Raw genomic sequence first — 18,103 nt, forward strand, 5'->3', positions numbered from 1 at the left:
TGTTTTAAATACTCTTTAGGACTTTGTTCTTCTGCTCCCAAATGGGAAAATTTGGAGGAAATGCAGTTCTGAGGAGTCACTTCTTCCAGTTAAATGCTGATACTTCCTCCAGTTTGTTGCTTTCCTAAAAGAAGAAAGTTGGGCTTTTGGGGCTCTCCACAGACAAAAAACCTGTTGTTTAAAAATCATGTTGTTTAAAAACCTTGCTTTTAAACCTGTTTTAGTGCTGGGAAGTTTTCTTTGGATTTGGTTGCTCTCCAGGAGTGCCCCAGAACACCTGCCTTTCAACCAGAAATATGGAACCAGGGATTTTGAAGGGAATTCAAAGCTTTGTTCTCCCAGTACCTGCTCAGGAGGTGCTGCACCTCATCTGGCAGGTTCAGGGAGGAAAGGGGAGCTGATCCTCTTCAAAAAGCCCTCTGACCCTTTTCCCTTCAGGTTCCCAAGCCTGTTCTCCACCTCAAGCAGCTGAATTTGCTGTGGTCTCTCTGCTGCTGGCAGCCTCGTGCCTGACCTGTTTCATCCCAGACCTTCATCATCCCTGGTGTAGACCCCATCACCCCTAATTCCCATCCAAATAAGGCCATGCTGGGTGGGAGACTGCAAATCAGCAGGAGAGTGTGAGAAAAACCTTGGCTTTTCCTCAGTGGAGCAGCTGGGATGCAGTTGCAGCCTCGGTGATGCTGGGTTTTGGTGTGCAGGTGCCGGGAAGCCATGGAGAGCATGGAGAGCAGGAATTCCCAGCTCCTCCACAAGCTGCAAAAACTGGAGCAGGAACAAGAGGGTTTGGTTGAGCACAATGAGAAGCTGGAATCAATCCTGGGAGAGACACAGATCCAAAGCAAGCAAGAGAAGCAGCAGCTGGAGAGCAAGGTGGAGGAACTGCACCAGAAAGTGAGTAAGGAATAGGAGAGATAAGGTTTGGGTTTCTTTCATTCCATCTAATTTTCTCTCTTGATTGGAAAAATAGAATGATGTTTGAGCTGGCCCTGAACTCTGCTGTGTTTGGTTTGACAAGAAAAACAGCCAGAAGAATCTGCTAGTTTGGGAGAGAGGGGGGAGGAAAAAGTACCAGCAGGGAGTGAATTACCCTTGGTTGGAAGTGCAGATTCCCATTATGGCAGTGTTGTGTTTTCCATCTCCTGTTCCCCCTCACAGAATCCTGCTTTGATTGGGAAGGGACCTTAAAGCCCTGCCATGGCAGGGACACCTTGCTCTATCCCAGGCTGCTCCAAGCCCCATCCAGCCTGGCCTTGGACACCTCAGGGATCCAGAGGCAGCCCCAGCTGCTGTGGGCACCCTGTGCCAGGGCCTGCCCACCCTCCCAGGGAACAATTCCTTCCCAAATCCCATCTGACCCTGCTGTCTGGGGCACTGATGCTCCTTGATCCCAGGAAATATCACTAGTTAAGTGTCCTGGTGGCAGAAGATTGCACTTTGGCTTTTCCCCAGGAACAGGATCTTGGAGATGTGTCAGATGGTGCTGGGTGTGAAGGCCCAGGATCCACAGTGCCTGGGAGCATCCCTCTGAACACACAACTGAGGGACAGGGAATTTTTCCACTCTTGTGGTGCTGCTGGGCACCTCTCTTGGAAGAGCTCTGAGATCCACCTTGAGAAGCTCTGCTCAATCTTGATCAAGATGTGTCCTCAGCAGCATCTTCCTAACCTGGCTCCTACTTGATTTTGGGTACCCTCACCCCAGGGTTACCTGGATCTGTTCCTGCTCAAATGTGAGGAGCCCTGGCACTACAGGCTGGGTTGGCACTGCTTCCCCAGGGGAAATCCTCTGTGGAGCATCACTGCCAGGACACCTGATCCCTCAGAGGGAGCAGCTGGAGAATTCACAGCCAGAGAGAGCAGAGGAAAACAGACTTTGGTCTGGCCAGGTGGGTTGGTGGGATTCTGCCCACAAAGGCTGGCTGAGCAGGTCCTTCCCATGGACTGATGTGTCCTAACCCTGGTGTTGGGTTAAAACATGGTGTTGGAGATGGTGCCAGCTATCCCACATGGATACACAGCTCCAAGCTGGTTTGTTAGAGGAAGAGATGCAGAATTCCCAGCCTGTAGCCTCTGGAAAAGCCTCTAAAAATTGGCCAAAGGCAAGTTCAAAACCTTAATGAGGGTGCCAGTGGCACCATGTTTGTCTCCTGTCTTGGAGGAGCCACAGGCCAGCTCTGGGGTGGGATGGAAAAGGGTCTGTCTGTCCCCATGGCAGAGCTTTGGGTTAACCTGGCCTTGTTCAGCTCACACAAAACTCTTCCCCCTTGGACCAGAGCGAGCACAAATCAAACAGCCCTCCACAAATCAAACTCGATGTGTTTTCAGTTTGGACAAACCCCTGCTCTGCTCTGTGGGCTGTCACACAGATCCCTGGGACTGCCATGCCAGGGAGCCAAGGAGATGTGAGGCATTTTGTCTGCAGGGGCTTGGCAGCTGCAGCAGCTGGAAAAGTGTGCAAACCCAGGGCACAGGAATATTTCTGTGTCTGCTCTGGGGTGCCCTGACCCCCAGGGCAGCACTGACTCTGACCCTCATCCATGGAGAAAGTTTCCCAGACTTCAAGAGAGACTGGAACCCACAAAAGTGTGAAATAGATTATAGAGAGCAGTGCAGGTGTGTCACTTGGTGAGAAATTGAGGGTTTGGGATTTTTAGGATGCTGTGGATGGCAGCAAGGTGGAGGGCACAGGGTGCTGTCCTGGGTTTCTTCTTCATCCTTCTTCTTCCTCCTTCTCCATGGGTTTGGGTGGCATTTTGTAATTGGGCAGAAAAGTCTGCACTGCAGCTCTGTGGGATCAGTTCTTGGGTTAAAAGGGAAAATAATCCAGGTGTCAGCTCTTAATTGGACAGTTCAGTCTCACAAGCCCTTGTACCAAGAGATTGTTGGGCATTTTGTGCCTTGTAATGAAAAGCTGCTGAACTCACAGCAGTGAGACTGTTTGACTAATAAGAAATAATAAACACCTGAGTGTGAGCATGAACTGCTGTCTCAGTGCCTTCAGTCCAGACCCAGAGACACCCACAGCTGGGACCCCCACAACAAAGAACCCTTTTGAGGCATGCAGGGCCAGGGAGCAGAGGAGGGGTGGATGAGGAGGGGGTTTTAGATAGATCCACCTGCTTAGCTGGAAGTTGCTGTGTCCTGCATTCCCAGGGGGCTTAAAGAGCCCTGGAGATGAGGAGGGAGGGGGCTGGAGCCTGGGCAAGGCAGAGCTGCTGGGTGTGTTCCAGTCCTGCCCTGGCTGGGAAGGACTTGGGAGGGTTTTGGTCCTGGCACAGCTGCAGAAGCCTTGGCTGGTCAGACTGTGACTCAGGATCAGGACAGTGGGATACAGAGTGAGGATTGTTCTGCTGCTGGCAGGGATTTGGGAGCACAAATTAAGTGCTTAAAAGTTAATGGCTTGGATGGAGACTAAAGAAATGCATTGGTGGACATCAGCTTCTGACCAAAGGCTGACTGGGGGTGAGTAGGGGAGGTGTGTTTTGCATTTGAGATCCCTTTTGGAGCTCCAAAGTCTTGCTGAACCCCAAATTATCGTCCAGTCATGCAGGAGAGGGGTTTGTTGTCCTTTAGCTCTTCTGAAAGAGGTCTGGGTGTTTCACCCCACTTTTAATACCTCTTCACACGTTGGTGAGCTCATGTCTTTGATGTGAAAAGCAGTGTTGCAGCAGCTTTCCTGTGTGTTGGAGACCATTCCCTTCTGGAATGATCCAGCAGAGCCAGCTGGTGCCAGGAGCTCATCAGGGAGAGCAAAGCTCAGGGGCTTTGAGGAGCTGCTGTGGGAATGGGCTGGGGCTGGCAGGAACTTGGTACTTCTTTGGCTTTGGGATTACATGTGAGGAAGAATTTCTTGTCTGTGAGGGTGGGGAGGCCCTGGACAGGTTGTCCAGAGAATCTGTGGCTGCCCCACCCCTGGAAGTGTCCTGGGCCAGGTTGAACTTGGAGCAGCCTGGGACAGAGGAAGGTGTCCCTGCCATGGCAGGGGTGGAACGGGATGGGCTTTAAGGTCCCTTCCAACCCAACCCCTCCTGGGATTCTGGGGTCTGCAGAACCAGTCTGGGGTTCTGTGAGCTGGATTTCACCTCCCTCTAGTGTCCCAGCTCATTTCAGGAAGCCAGGCTCAGGCAGTTAGGCAGTCCAGCCAGGGGTTTTAGAAATAAGCCCAGACTGGATCTCAAGCCTAAGGAAAGGGAAGCTGGCAGCAGAGCAGGGGGGCTGCCAGTGCCAAGACTTGGATTTTGGAAAGGGGTCTGTGGGAGCCCTAATGGGGAAGAGAAGCTGAGCTGCTCCTCTGGGATGATCCTTCTCTGGGCTGCTCAGAGCTCCTTTGAGCCCTTTATAACTTCAGGACCAATAATTTCCCCCCAAGAGCCCTTGGGGGGTGATCCAAGTGCAGAGTGAGACCTTGCCCAAACTCCCACCTGCCCGTGGTGCCAGGAGGAGCAAAAGTCAGTGGTTACAGAGATCAGTGCTTTGTTGTCCCAAATCCCAATAGGAGCCCTTCAGGAGTGACTGAAAACTTCCTGTGAGCAGTGAAGGGACCAGGGTGAGTCCTGATGGACCCGGCTGAACATCTGCTTGGGTAAGATCAGCACCCTGAGCACAGGGACCAGGGATGACCCAGCACCTAAACTGGGGTGTCTTGGGCTCCTCCATGCTGGGGGAGCAGCACAGTGTGTGGAACCCATGTGCCTGGCTTGTTCCACTCCTTTTGTGGAGCAGAATTCCATCTTGTCTGGCTTGAAACCAGATGGCTCCTTCCTCCTTGGAAGCAGCAGGATGAGGGATGAGCTGGAGCAGGCCATGCACATCCCCTCCTGTTCCTTGCTTCCAGCATGGGCCTTATCCCAGAACAGCAGCACAAGGAGCACTTCAGGAGTAGCTGTGCATTTAGTTGTGAGTCCTGGTTTGGTTTTAACTTGGGATTTGTCCATGTTCAGATCACCACTTTGGAAACTGAGTTGTTTGAGGTGCAGAAGAACAAAAGTGAGACGAATGGGAGCGAGCAGGTGACAACTGGAGCTCAGGAGATGCAGGAGGTGAGAGCTTTTCCTTGGGAAATTCACTGTTCTGTTTAGAAATGTTTTAAATGAGCATCTTAAATGAGCATCTGAAGTGTCTCTTTCCTGGGGATGCTCTTTGTCACCCTCTCCTGAGGATTTGTAGCTCCCCATGGATCACTGGAGGAAAGCAGCCAACGTGATCTCCATGAAAACTCTTCCCTTAGGAAGTTGTCTTGCCTTCAGCTCTGCCAGCTGAGGAGTTTGTTGTCTCCCCATGAGTGTGAAGTTTTCACCTGTGTGAAGGTGCTCAATTCCTGTTTAGGGGATGTGTAGGTACATTTAAAGCTGATTCCCATCACCTTCTGGGCTGACTTTCCTGTCCATTTGTTCCTTGCCAGCCCAACAATTGGATCTGCCTGGTGTGTCAGCCAGACAGAGATGGGAGAGGAGCTTCCCAGGGCGTTTGGGGTCAGTGGAGGCCCTGTGAGGCCTGGATAAGAGGTGTAGGAATTCCACTGGAAACATTTGAGGACTGTTCTTCTCCTCTCCTGGTTTCCTAGAAGACACAAATCCTGCAGTCTGCTTCTCTCTGATATTTTGGGAGTGACTCTGAACTTTTCTCATTCCAGATGTTGGAAAGCTGTCAGGAAACAATAGACAAGTTGGGAAGTCAGCTGGGAGAGAGGAGAGAACGGAGAAAGCAGCTGGCATCTGAGCTGGAGCTGCTGAGGGAAGATTTGAAAGCTGAGAAGGTTCTGGGCAGCCAGGTATGTCCAGCCCCTGTGGTGGCACTCCCTGCAGGAGCCAGCTGCCTTTGGATGCCCCATGAAACATCCCCAGGTGCTCCCCAGACTCATTGCCTGGCATCTCTTGATGCATTTCTCCAGCCCAGCCACTTTCAAACCTTTGGTGGAGAGTTTTCAATCCAGCTGCTCTCATGGCATCATCTCTAACTCCAGAACTTACTTTCCTTTCAGTGAATCTAATACCAAATCAGTAATTCCAGCTTTGTAGCCAAACCGTGATTCTCTGCAGGGCAGAGTGGGAGTTTTTAGACTCAGGCATTAATTTCATGAATTGAAAAATGAACATACTGCTGGGATTTCCCCAAGGGCCTTGGCACACTTGGCTTGAACCAATTTAGGTGCTGAATCAACTCCTGCAGGTTTCCCTGCTGGGAATGTTGCTGGAACTCTTGTATTCCAGCTGGGCCACAGAGGAGAGACAGTGAGTGGTGCCAGCAAAATTGTCCAAGGGCTGCCAGGACAAGCACTGAAAATCAGGGTAAAAATTCAGGAGCTTGACAGATCTGTGGCCTGGACAAAGGGACCTGGCAATGGGAGACTGGCAATGGGGTGGCACAGCCATGACAAATCCCTTTTTTTATCACTCTGAGAGGCCTTAGATCAGTTTGTGAGTCCTGTCACTTCCTTGAATCCAAGTGCAATTCCATGGAAGTCCTGAGCTGTTGGCAGAACTGCACGGACTCAGGCACTGCTGGAGGAACAGTGGCATCTAGAGGCCAGGGCTTAGTCCTGCTGCAACAAATCCACACTGAAACTCGGCATCAAAGCTTGGGGTGAAAACAGCCTGGCTGGGAGGAAGAGGCTGGGTCAGTGCATCAGTGCACACATGGGAAGGAATTGTCTGATCTGGGGAATGGTGGGCAAAATGGGAAGGGTCCTTTTGGAACCCTTGCCTCCCAGTAGTTCAGCCTGCTCGTGATCCAGGGATCTTTGAATCCAAATCATCCATCCCTGAAGGTCTGGCTGGAATTCAGCCAGCCACTGGCCAGGGGTCTCCCTGAAGGAGGGACTGTTTTCTGATCAAAGGGATCAGGAGGAGGTGGAATCCAGAGCCCTGTGTTAGACTGAACAGCCTTTAGCATGGATTTGGTGAATTCCTGGCCTCCCACATGGGCTCATTCCCTTTGGATGGAGCAGCTGCTCTGCAATGAACCATTTCTCAATGGTGCTGGAAACAAGATTTGCATGAAATCATTGGGTTCTGTCACCTGGAAATCTGTCCTTGTTTTCAAGAGATTTTTGGACAATTAAGAGGAGAAGTGTTTTCCTGAGCTTGTCCTTCGGGGTGTGTTCCATCCACTGACTCTGTTGTTACCTCTGCAGGGTTTGCCTGACTCCCACTCAGAGCTCACAGGCCACATAAACACCTTCCCAAGTCTCCAGAGAGCATCAGCCAGCAGGGATCTTGTGGATGTATCCCACGAGAAGCCCCACAAAGACAGTGCTTTGCCAGATCCAGAGGTGAGATGTGGAAAGAATTCCCAGCTCTTGTGGTACCTGATGCAGGCAGGAGCTGCTGGGGTGTGTTGCTCAAATATGAGCAAATTTGTCCTGGTGTAGATAAGATGCCTTGGAATTGGAATACCTGGGATTGAAAGCTCAGGAGGAGCTGTTGATTAAAAAGCTTCAGCAATCAAAGTTGGTGTTTAGTGAGGATAATGGTGTTGGTGTCTGAAGGATTTGGGTCCATCCCAGGTGAGCAGCAGATCTGACACTGGGCAGACTCCAGTTGTGATTCAGCTGTGAGTTCTGTCCTGATGCATTCCTCCTTTCCTGCCCCTTTGATTTTCTTGGCATCTTCTCCCCAAGTCTGGTGTTGAGGGTGTGCTGTTACCTGGTGTTACAGGGTTAGGTGACACTGGCAGTGGAGAAGCCACCCCCAGGGAGGTGTTTGGGGCAGAGTGGGAGCACTTCTGTGAGAGCCACCTGAACCCACACTTTGTGCCCCTCCTGGTTTGCCAAGAGCTGCTGCTTTTGTACAGAGCTTTGCCATCTGCTCTAAATCCCTGGGGGCTGCAGTTGTGCCACAGTGGGATGAAATCAAATAAAGAACCATGGCTTGGTGGTAGTTGAGACACAGCTACTTTCCATGCAGGAAAAAGGACTCACCCATGTCTCTGAGGAGGAAGAAGTGCAATTATTTAGCCACAGAATCACAAGCCATGTCTTGCTGGAGTCCCCACATTGCCCTGTATGGCCCCAGAGATTTCCATCACAGCAAAGGAAATGCAAGTCCTGGTGTTTTCTGACCTTACAGGCCTCTGAAGTCCTGCAAGACAGAGAGCAGAGTCCCAAAGTGGAGCAGAAACAGGAAGATCCCTGTGCAGATGCAAAGACCTACGAGGAACAGATGGCTAAAGTAGTGTTTTTGGAAGAGCAGATCAAAAACCTGAGGGAAGAACAAGAAGTGCTCTGGTAAACCTTAACAAAGCCTGTGGTATTTTCTGCTCCTTCTCTTTGCTGAATTAAGTTTTGAGCCTTTTCCAGCTCCTCATGGGGCTGCTTCTGGCAAAAATGGGTTTGGCATCTTCATGTTGTCCTTGGGTCAGCATCTCTGATTTTGGTGATTTTCCTTAGTCAGGATCAGCCAGGATTAAAGATTTTTTTTCTGCAGCTCTTCCAGATTCTGAGCAGCCTAAATGAGAGCTGTCCTTAGGGAGGAGGATTCTTCCCTTGAAGTTGGACTAAAGGAGTCTCAAAAATCTCTGTGGTGGGGTTGGGCTCCTCAGGGCTCACTGCTGGCAGCAGCTGGTAGTCCTAGTCCCACTGGAGTTATGGGTAGTCCTTGGAATTTGGGTGTCTTTGGAGGGGAGGGGTCAGCAGGTGTTGGTCTGACTCTCCCTTTTGAGTAGAGCAGGACAAATTTGGAGCTGGAGCATCTGGGCCCAGGTGCTCATCTGTCCTTAGAAAATAAAAGCTGGGATTAAATCCAGTATATTTGCAGTGCCCTGCATTTCTGGTACTGGGATAAAGCACAACCAGGAGAAGGCAGTGAGGAACCATGGAATCATTCAGGCTGGAAAAGCCCTCCAAGATCATTGAGTCCAACTGTTTCCCAGCACTGCCATGTTCACTCTTAACACGTGTCCCCAAGTGCCACATCCACAGGTGTTTTGAACACTTCCAGGGATGGTGGCTCCAGCCTGGACAACCTGTGCCAATGCCTGGACATCCAGGACATAGAATCACAGAATTCCAGACTGTTCTGGGGAGGAAGAGATTTTCAAGCTCATCCCATTCTACTCCCTGCCATGGGCAGGGACAGCTTCCACTATCCCAGCTTGCTCCAAGCCCTGTCCAACCTGGCCTTGGACACTGCCAGGGGTGGGAGAGCCCCAACTTTGATCTTGGATGGAGAGAATGGAGTTTGGGTGAAGATCAGTCAGGCAGCTGGACTGGGACACCTGAGGCCCTATTCCAATGCTTCCCTGTGACTTTGAGTCCAGAGCAGCTCCTGTGCCTTTGTGAGGACTCCTTAGGCAGCCTGGAACCTCCTCCAGGGGTGAGGATTCCTTAGCCAGCCTGTAACCTCCTCCAGGGGTGAGGATTCCTTAGGCAGCCTGTAACCTCCTCCAGGGGTGAGGATTCCTTAGCCAGCCTGTAACCTCCTCCAGGGGAGAGCAGAGCCTTTGGACACACGTGGTTTTGTGGGAAGTGTCCCAGGGAGACTGACCCTTGCCCAGAACTGCTGCACACAGGACTGAACCCCCTCTGGAGCCTCCCGAAGTGCTTGAGTGTTTCACTGGACTTTCATCTCCCAAGTTTTTCCCCTCTAAGGGTGTTTTCCCTGGATTTGTGTAGTTATCTCTCTCCTTTACTATTTCTCCTTCAAGCTCTGAATTACTAGAGAGCAACAAGAAGAAGGAGGAGCTGGAGAAGCAGCTCAAGGAGAGCAGTGAAGAGAAGAGGCTGTTGCTTGAAGAAATTGCCCAGCTCAGACGTGACATCCGGAGTGCCTGGGAGCAGGGCCCCAGTGGAGACATCAGGAGGATGACCCCAGGCTTGGAGCAGAGGGAGAGCAGGTTTCTCCCATGGCAGAGCTCTGCAGGCAGTTTAGAGGGGAGTCCTAAACAGGTATGGGCAGCTTTGCCATCTGCATCTTGCTTTTTGTCATTAATTGAGTGGCAAAACATAATTAAAGTGGGCTGGAAGTCAGCCCTGTGGTGTGAGTGATGGCTGGAAATTAGGGATGTGTTAATTTCCTTGTGTTGTGTCCTGGGATGTGGTGGGGACTTGGATAAACTGAACTGATTACACGTGGCAGAAATAAGTTATTTAAATGGAATTTTGTTCACCTTTCTCACCTTGTGAGCTGAAAGAGAAAGGGAGGTGCAGGTGTCCCTGCCAAACAGGGAGGAAATGCTGGAGGAACTCAGGATGGGGAGACTGAGGAGGAGCTCAGCTTCTCTGCAAAGATTTGGGAGAGAAAAGAGGACAGGGTGGTCTGTATGGCCGGGGTGGGAATGAGAAGTAGAGGACTGGAGTCCAGTTGTATCCAAGAAGCAGCAAATCATCTGGGAGGAGCAGAGCAGGACACAAGGAGTGCAGTGGATGTGGGAAGGGATCCTGATAGAAGCAGCTGGGGAAAGCCCCCCAAAACCAGTGGGGACAATGGAGCTCCAGGATGACTGACACTGCCAGATCCCACAGTGCTGCATCAAGACAATCCCAAACTTCCCAGCTTGGGAAAGTTACCTGGGGATTATCTGAGAAGGCAGATTAGGTCTTCAGTGAATTCCAAGAGCAGAAGGTGAAGATGCAGAGCAGGAATGCAGACCAAGGGATGGCTGAAAGTGATGCTGGAAAGAAAGGTTTTGGTCCAGCCCAGGCTTTGGTGTGTGTGCTAGGAAGGGGAGTGAGCTGAGGAGCTCAGTTACCTCCCAAGAGCCATTGCAGACCATCAGTGACACCTCCCAGTGTCCAGGCTTTGTCCTGTTGTGCTCCTGTCCTGCTGCCAGGACTCACCTTTCTCCTGCTCCTGATCCCTCTGGGGACTGGGCTGGCTGTGGCACTTGGATGCCTGAGTGAGACTCTGGTCCAAGAATCCAAAGTGACCTGGTGGCTTTGCTTTGATTGGATGGATTTGTTCCCTCATCCAGGTTATCCCCTCTCCCCTTCAGCCTCAGGAGCTGTATTGGCTTCTCTGAGCTGATGGAGAGAATCATTGAATCATTGAGCTTGGAAAAGGCCTCTGAGATCATCAAGTCCAACTATTAACCCAGCAGTGCATGCTCACCACAAGCCATGTCCCCAGGTGCCACATCCACAAGGCTCCAAAAGCCCTGCAGGGACAGGGAAGGGAGCAGGACACGGTGTAGGGACAGAAATGCCAGGCTTTGCACATCTTCCTGCCCAATGCCCTGAAACCCTACTGCCTTCTGCCCTCCTTAATCACCTTGATCCTGCCTTAGAGTCAATGTCTGTGTCACTGCTGCTGTTCCTGCAGGGTCTGTCTGAGGAGAGGTTCCAGCAGCAGGAGGAGAAGCTGCAGCAGCTGCGCCAGGACCTGCGGCGGGTGCAGAACCTGTGCAGCTCTGCTGAGAGGGAGCTCAGGTATGAGAGGGAGAAGAATGCTGACCTCCAGAGGCAAAATCTGCTGCTCCAGCAGGAATGCACCAAGGTAGGGACAGAGCCAGGCTCCCCGGTGTGCTCTGCCTCAGCTCCATGGGAATTATGGCCATCAGGACTGGAGCCCATTTCCCCCAGGCTGGGAGAGCTGGGAGTGCTCACCTGGGGAAGAGAAGGCTCCAGGGAGAGCTCAGAGCCCCTTGCAGGGCCTAAAGGGGCTCCAGGAGAGCTGGAGAGGGACTGGGACAAGGGCTGGAGTGCCAGGACAAGGGGAAATGGCTTCCCACTGCCAGAGGGCAGTGTTACACAGGCTGTTGGGAGGAAATCCTTCCTGTGAGAGTGGTGAGGCCCTGGCACAGGGTGCCCAGAGAAGCTGTGGCTGCCTCCTCCTCAGAAATGTTCCTGGCCAGGTTGGATGGGGCTTGGAGCAATGTGGGATAGTGGAAGGTGTCCCTGCCCATGATGGGGGGTTGGAACTGTCTCTAAAGTTCTGCTGTCTCTAAAGCCTGCCTTTTGCAACTTTCCCCAAACCCTCTAATTTTATAGATTCCCACAGGAACCAGGTGATCCTCAAGGGCCCTTCCTACCAAAAGTGCTCTGGGATCCTGTGACAAATTTCACTGCATCCAGATAAAACATGCTTTACTTCCTCTGTGATCCCTCTTTCTGGAATCCTGTTCCCCTTCCCTAGCCAAGCCAGTCCAGCTGATTTGGGCTGAAGTATAAATCTGATTTCTTCTCTGGGATCTCAGGTCAAAGCGGAGCTGAAGCAGGCCCGGGCCAAACTCTCAGAGACCACAGAAACATGTTCCTCCCTCTCAGCACAGTGGGACAGGAGCCAGCAGAAGGTCAAGGAGCTGGAGCTGGAGCTCTCCAAGTGCTCCCAGGCTGATAAGCTTAGGAGCAGCCTCCAGGAGAGGCTGGCCCAGGAGAAATCCAGAGCAGGAGAAGCACAAAAGAAGGTGAGTGCAAGTTTGACAGTTTGTGCAGCTCTAGTGCAGAAAGCAGGCAGGTTTGCTTCCCCAAATTCCTTTCTGTGATCCCTCGGCTTAATATTGTAGGAAAAAAGCCTGTAATTAGTGGGAGCATAATCAAGGCAATAGCAGCCATGCCTGATAACCCAGTATCTCTGAAATACTGATAGTGGGGCGGACAGGCACAGGGAACCCTGATCTTGTTCTTGCTGAGAAGATTTCCTACTGTTTGCTGGCTGGAAAATTCCAAACCTTGAGTTTTCCACGGCATCAATTCTGCCATGCTCCTGCAGAAATCATTGGAGTCTCTTTTGATGTGAGCAGGATCAGACTGGGTTGGGAAAAGATTGTTGGGAATTCATGACATAGTGTTTGGCCCAAAATCTGGTAGCCAGTGCAAAGCTTTTCCTTTGAATGGACTTAGAGTCAAAACAAGGAAATCTTTCCTTCCCATGCCTCAGCCACTGGGGAATCAGAGGGATCTGATTCAGACACTGGCCTGTACCTTCAGAAAGTTTAATCTATGTCCATTTTAATCCAAGGTCTCAAAACTGCAGCAAAAGCTGAAGGATTCCCAGCACCAGCTGCTGCTGGCAGAGGCCCGTGTTTCTGACAAGAAGCTTCTGGAAGAGGAGCTGAAGGAAGCTCGGGAGAATGAAGCTCGAGTGCAGCAGGAGCTTCATGAGGAGCAGTTGAAAAGGTCTCTGTGCTGTGCAGGGGCTGTGCCAGCCCTCCAGCAGCTCCTGTCTGCCCTGGGAGGGTTCAGGGAGACCCAAACCACTGCGTTGACCTCCTGTCTTCCCTTTGGACCTGCCTTATCCCTGGAGTTCTCCAGGGATTTCCCCTTCCTAAGGTTTAAAAGATTATTGGAGGTTTCATCTGCCTTGGAAGGGCCATGGCCTCTCCTGTCAGTGCAGTGATGCCAACAGCCCCCTTCCCTGTGCAGCTGGGAATGATCCCAGTGTGTCATCCCCCCTTTCTGTGTCACTGGGACATGGCACACCTGGGATGTGCTGATTCCTTTGTCCCCTCCATGCCAGCTGGGGCAAGAGGAGCTAGGGGGTGTTTTGGGTGACAGACAGACACCTTGGGGGCAGGAGGCACATCCCCCTGTCTTGGTCTGGAAAGACAGGTGCCTGCTAAGGAAGGCAGGAGCCTCCCCTGACATGGAGAATGTAATCCCTCCCCACCCCTCCAAATTGCTATAAATTTTACATTAAGGGGCTCTCAGGCAACAAAAATTCTGTGAGCAGGAATAAGAGTTCTTTAATAGGGAAGAAAATAAAAAGATAAAATAAACAATGCAGTAAACCAAACCAACCCTGCCAGAGTCAGAACCCAGCCTGACACCCTGTGGGTCAGGGTGCTGGCAGCAGTGCCATTGGAATTGTGGCTCAGCCCTCCTGCAGTGCCAGGGCTGGTTCTGCTGGAGCAGGGATCCTGGAGAAGGGTGCAGTCTGCCTCTGGAGGTCCAGGGGAAGAGGCAGCTGCTGCTCCTCTGGGAAATCCAGTGGAGAAGCTGTGCTGGTGTTCCAGAATCTCAGATTATATCTGGGTAGGAATGCCTGGCTCCTCCCTCTGGGCTCACATCTCCCAGTGGGATGCTGCAGTTCTTATCAGCCATGCAGGGACATTCCATGGCCTGTTATCAGCAGGTGTCCCCTCCCCAGGGAGGGTGGGTGTGATCACTCAGAGAGATAAGGCAAACTGCCCACCTGACAAAAGCCAACTGCCACACAGATGGTGATAGAATACACCTTGCCTTGCAATCTGGAGCAGCCCTGCAGCTCTCACTGTCCCCCGTGGTGTTTCCAGGAGGCTCCTGGAGCAGCAGGTGGAGGAGCTGCGGCAGCAGCTCCGGCATTCCCGGGAGACGGAGGCGTCGCTGGCCAAGATGCACGTGGAGCTCCAGGCCAAGACCCTGCATGTCCTGGAGGATGAGAAGAAGCTGGATGCTGGGGAGGTGAGTGACAGTGAGGGGGTTCTTCATCATACAAGGGGCAACAGGACCCCCAGGAGCTGGAATCTGCTCCTGGGCATTGCGGTGATGTTGGGTCCCCAGGATGAGGTGAGAGATGAGAATTTGACTTCAAGGTCTCACAGGGCTGATACATTCATATTATATTATATTACATATCACATCATCATATCATATCATAATCATATTGCATTATATTGCATTATATAATATTATATTATATTGCATAATACAATACAATACAATATAATATAATATTGCATAATATTGCATAATATTGCATAATATAATATATTATGATATAATGTGATATAATGTGATATAATGTGATATAATGTGATATAATGTGATATAATGTGATATAATATAATATAATGTGATATAATATAATATGATATAATGTGATATAATGTGATATGATATAATATAATACTATACAGTATAATATAATGTAATATAATATTGCATAATATAATATAATATAATATAATATAATATAATATAATATAATATAATATAATATAATATAATATAATATAATATAATATAATATAATAATATAATATAATATAATATAATATAATATAATATAATATAATATAATATAATATAATATAATATAATATAATATAATATAATATAATGTCATATCATATATCATATAATAGAATACAATATAATATAATATATCATATCATATCATATCATATCATATCATATCATATCATATAATAGAATACAATATAATGTGATATGATATGATACTATATTATATTATATTATATTATATTATATTATATTATATTATATTATATTATATTATATTATATTATATTATATTATATTATATTATATTATATTATATTATATTATATTATATTATATTATATTATATTATATTATATTATATTATATTATATTATATTATATTATAATTTATTACATTATACTATATTATATTACAATATATTACATTATACTATATTATACTATATTATATTACAATATATTACATTACATTATACTATATATATTACATTACATTATACAATATATGATATGATTGATATGATATGATAAAACTATACAAAAGAAAGAGAAAGGAGACATCAGAAGCCTAGACAAGAATGAATGATAAAAACCTGTGACAGACTCAGAGAGTCCAACACAGCTGGCTGTGATTGGCCATTAAATTAAAGCAATTCATAAGCTGGGTAAACAGTTCTTCAAATCACATTCCAGAGGAGCAAAACATGGAGAAGCTGAAGCTTCCCAGCTTCTCAGGAGAAAAAATCCTGGCAAAGGGATTTTTCATAAAACATCATGGTAACACCTGGGAGCTGCTGGAACTGGGAACATGTGCTCAGGGGCTGAGCCCTTGCAGATCTCACTGCAGTGTCCCATCTCCAGCTGATTTCTTGGGATGCAGCTCTGAGGGCACTGAAAGGCTTGGTGGTTTCTGCCTTCCGTTTATCTTGCAGAACTTGGAGGTTTTGCTTGGAAATTTTGTCAGAGTCCATTGTCTGGGAGGGTTCATTGCCCCTCTCTGCAATAAAATCCCACTGCTTGCTAGGGGGAGAAGGGAGTGCTCTGGGCTATAGCAGTGTGCTCTTTGGAGTGACAAAATTACCTTTTGTCTCCTCAAAAAAGAAAGAAGCGTAAAAGTTTCTTTCTTTGATTAGGTGAAAAAGACACCTCATAAGACCTTGAGGACTTCACCTCAAACTTTAATATAGTTAATTGGACAAGAGCTAAAAAGTCTTGCCTGGGCAATTTACTAGAAAAAGAAATGAACAAAGAAACTAATCACTTTTGTGAGGTGCTTTACCAAGAGCAAAAACTTCTCACACCTGGCTCGGTTTTTCTCTGTTTGTCATTTTGCCTTTTATTAAACCTTTTTGTCTCCAACACTGCAACAGAAGCCATCCTGCTGATTTTATGCCTCCAAAAGTAACTAAGCTATAGTGAGTGAATTATAGACCTCTAAGAGCTTATAAGACTTAACTGGACAAGCAGCTCTCACTCTGGGGGCTGGCTGGGTGTGGGCTGTAGTGGGAGCCACTGGGATGGATGAGGGAGAAGCTTTGGACAGGAGGCAGAGGGGAGGCAGAGGGGCCCCTCCAGCTGGGGCCACACACACACACAAGTTAAAGCCAGCCCTTTCCCAGCATGTGCAGTGCCAGAAGGAGAATCAGAAGCTCTCGGAGCAGCTGGTGCTGCTGAAGGAGGAGAACAAAGCCCTCTATGAGGAAGGTGTCAGACTCCTGAACCAGAAGGATCTCTATGTCAGGTAATGCCCAAAAACCTGCCTGGGCCTGCTGTTGGATTTGGCTGTGCTGTGGACTTTCCTGTCCAATATTCAGGCTTTTGGCACTAAATCCACGGGCCCTCTGTGCAGTGAGCTCACCCCCCATGTCTGCTCTCAGGGGTTCCAGACAGGTTTGACTGGGAAGGGACCTTAAACCTCATCCCATTCCACCCCCTGCCATGGCAGGGACACCTCCCACTGTCCCAGGCTGCTCCAAGCCCTCTCCAGCCTGGCCTTGGGCACTGCCAGGGATCCAGGGGCAGCCACAGCTGCTCTGGGCACCCTGTGCCAGGGCCTGCCCACCCTCACAGGGAACAATTCCTGCCCAATACCCCATCCAGCCCTGCCCTCTGGCAGTGGAAGCCATTCCCTGTGTCCTGTCCCTCCAGCCCCTTGTCCCCAGTCCCTCTCCAGCTCTCTTGGAGTCCCTTTAGACCTGGAAAGGGCTCTGAGGTCTCCCTGGAGCCTTCTCCGCTCCAGGTGAACTCTCCCAGCCTTCCTGCTCTCCTTGGGTGTGTCCTAGGCCTCTGAGAACTTATTAGACCTGGCCTGAGGAATATGTACTGTACTATAACAGTGACTGATGGTTGTCCCTGTTTGCCCAGGAAATACAACGAGATGCAGCTCAGGCACAAGGACAAGATCCGCAGGGCCAAGGAGACTTTCATCCACGAGGTGAAACAGAGGGACAGCAGGATCAAACAGCTGGAAAATGAGCTCAGCGAGTCGAAACTCCAGGTGGAAAAGGTGAGAGGACACATCCAGGGCTTCTCCTGCAAGGGGAGGCTGCAGGGGCATTGCTGCTTCCAGAAGTATTCCCTGGTGGCCAGCAAGGCTGGTGGCTCCTGGCCTGGGTCAGGAATGGTGTGGCCAGCAGGAGCAGGGAGGTCATTCTGCCCTGCACTGGGCACTGGTTTGAGAGCTGTGTCCAGTTGTGGCCCCTCAGGTTGGGAAGGACATTGAGATACTTGAGCACATCCAGAGGAGGCAATGAGGCTGGAGAGGGGCTGGGAACACAAACCCTGTGAGGAACCACTGAGGGAGCTGGGGGTGTTTAGCGTGGAGAAAAGGAGACTCAAGGGTGACCTTATCACTCTCTGCAACTCCCTGAAAGGTGTTTGTAGCCAGCTGGGGCTGGTCTCTTTCTCCAGACAGCACTGACAGAAGCAGAGGACACAGTTTCAAGCCGCATCAAGGGAAATATAGGTTGGATATTAGGAAAAGTTTTTTTACAGAAAGAGTGCTAAAGTACTGGAATGGTCTGCCTGGGGATGTGGTGGAGTCACCATCCCTGGGTGTGTTTAACAAAGCCTGGATGTGGCACTGGGTGCCATGGTTTAGTTGAGCTGTTGGGGCTGGGTTGGACTCGATGATTTTAAGGTCTCTTCCAACCTGGTGATTCTGTGATTTGGTGATTCTGTGAAAGTGATCATGGATTCAGGGAATGGTGTGAGTTGGAAGGGA

At 49.5% G+C, this 18,103-nt stretch overlaps 1 protein-coding gene across 1 annotated transcript in view; it reads left to right on the top strand.

Annotated features, from left to right (window-relative positions):
* Positions 1-18,103, top strand: part of CCDC30 (coiled-coil domain containing 30) — a 46,741-nt gene that overhangs the window by 25,075 nt on the left and 3,563 nt on the right. The window contains exons 8-19 of the mRNA XM_059866407.1: positions 702-894; positions 4,943-5,041; positions 5,635-5,772; positions 7,135-7,272; positions 8,069-8,226; positions 9,645-9,885; positions 11,258-11,431; positions 12,132-12,341; positions 12,896-13,053; positions 14,169-14,316; positions 16,500-16,621; positions 17,245-17,386. Of these exons, the coding sequence (XP_059722390.1) occupies positions 702-894; positions 4,943-5,041; positions 5,635-5,772; positions 7,135-7,272; positions 8,069-8,226; positions 9,645-9,885; positions 11,258-11,431; positions 12,132-12,341; positions 12,896-13,053; positions 14,169-14,316; positions 16,500-16,621; positions 17,245-17,386 (1,921 nt within the window). The remainder of the gene's footprint in view (positions 1-701; positions 895-4,942; positions 5,042-5,634; positions 5,773-7,134; positions 7,273-8,068; positions 8,227-9,644; positions 9,886-11,257; positions 11,432-12,131; positions 12,342-12,895; positions 13,054-14,168; positions 14,317-16,499; positions 16,622-17,244; positions 17,387-18,103) is intronic.

This window comes from Haemorhous mexicanus, chromosome 23 (assembly GCF_027477595.1).
Source record: "Haemorhous mexicanus isolate bHaeMex1 chromosome 23, bHaeMex1.pri, whole genome shotgun sequence".
In the NCBI taxonomy this organism is placed as follows: domain Eukaryota; kingdom Metazoa; phylum Chordata; class Aves; order Passeriformes; family Fringillidae; genus Haemorhous; species Haemorhous mexicanus.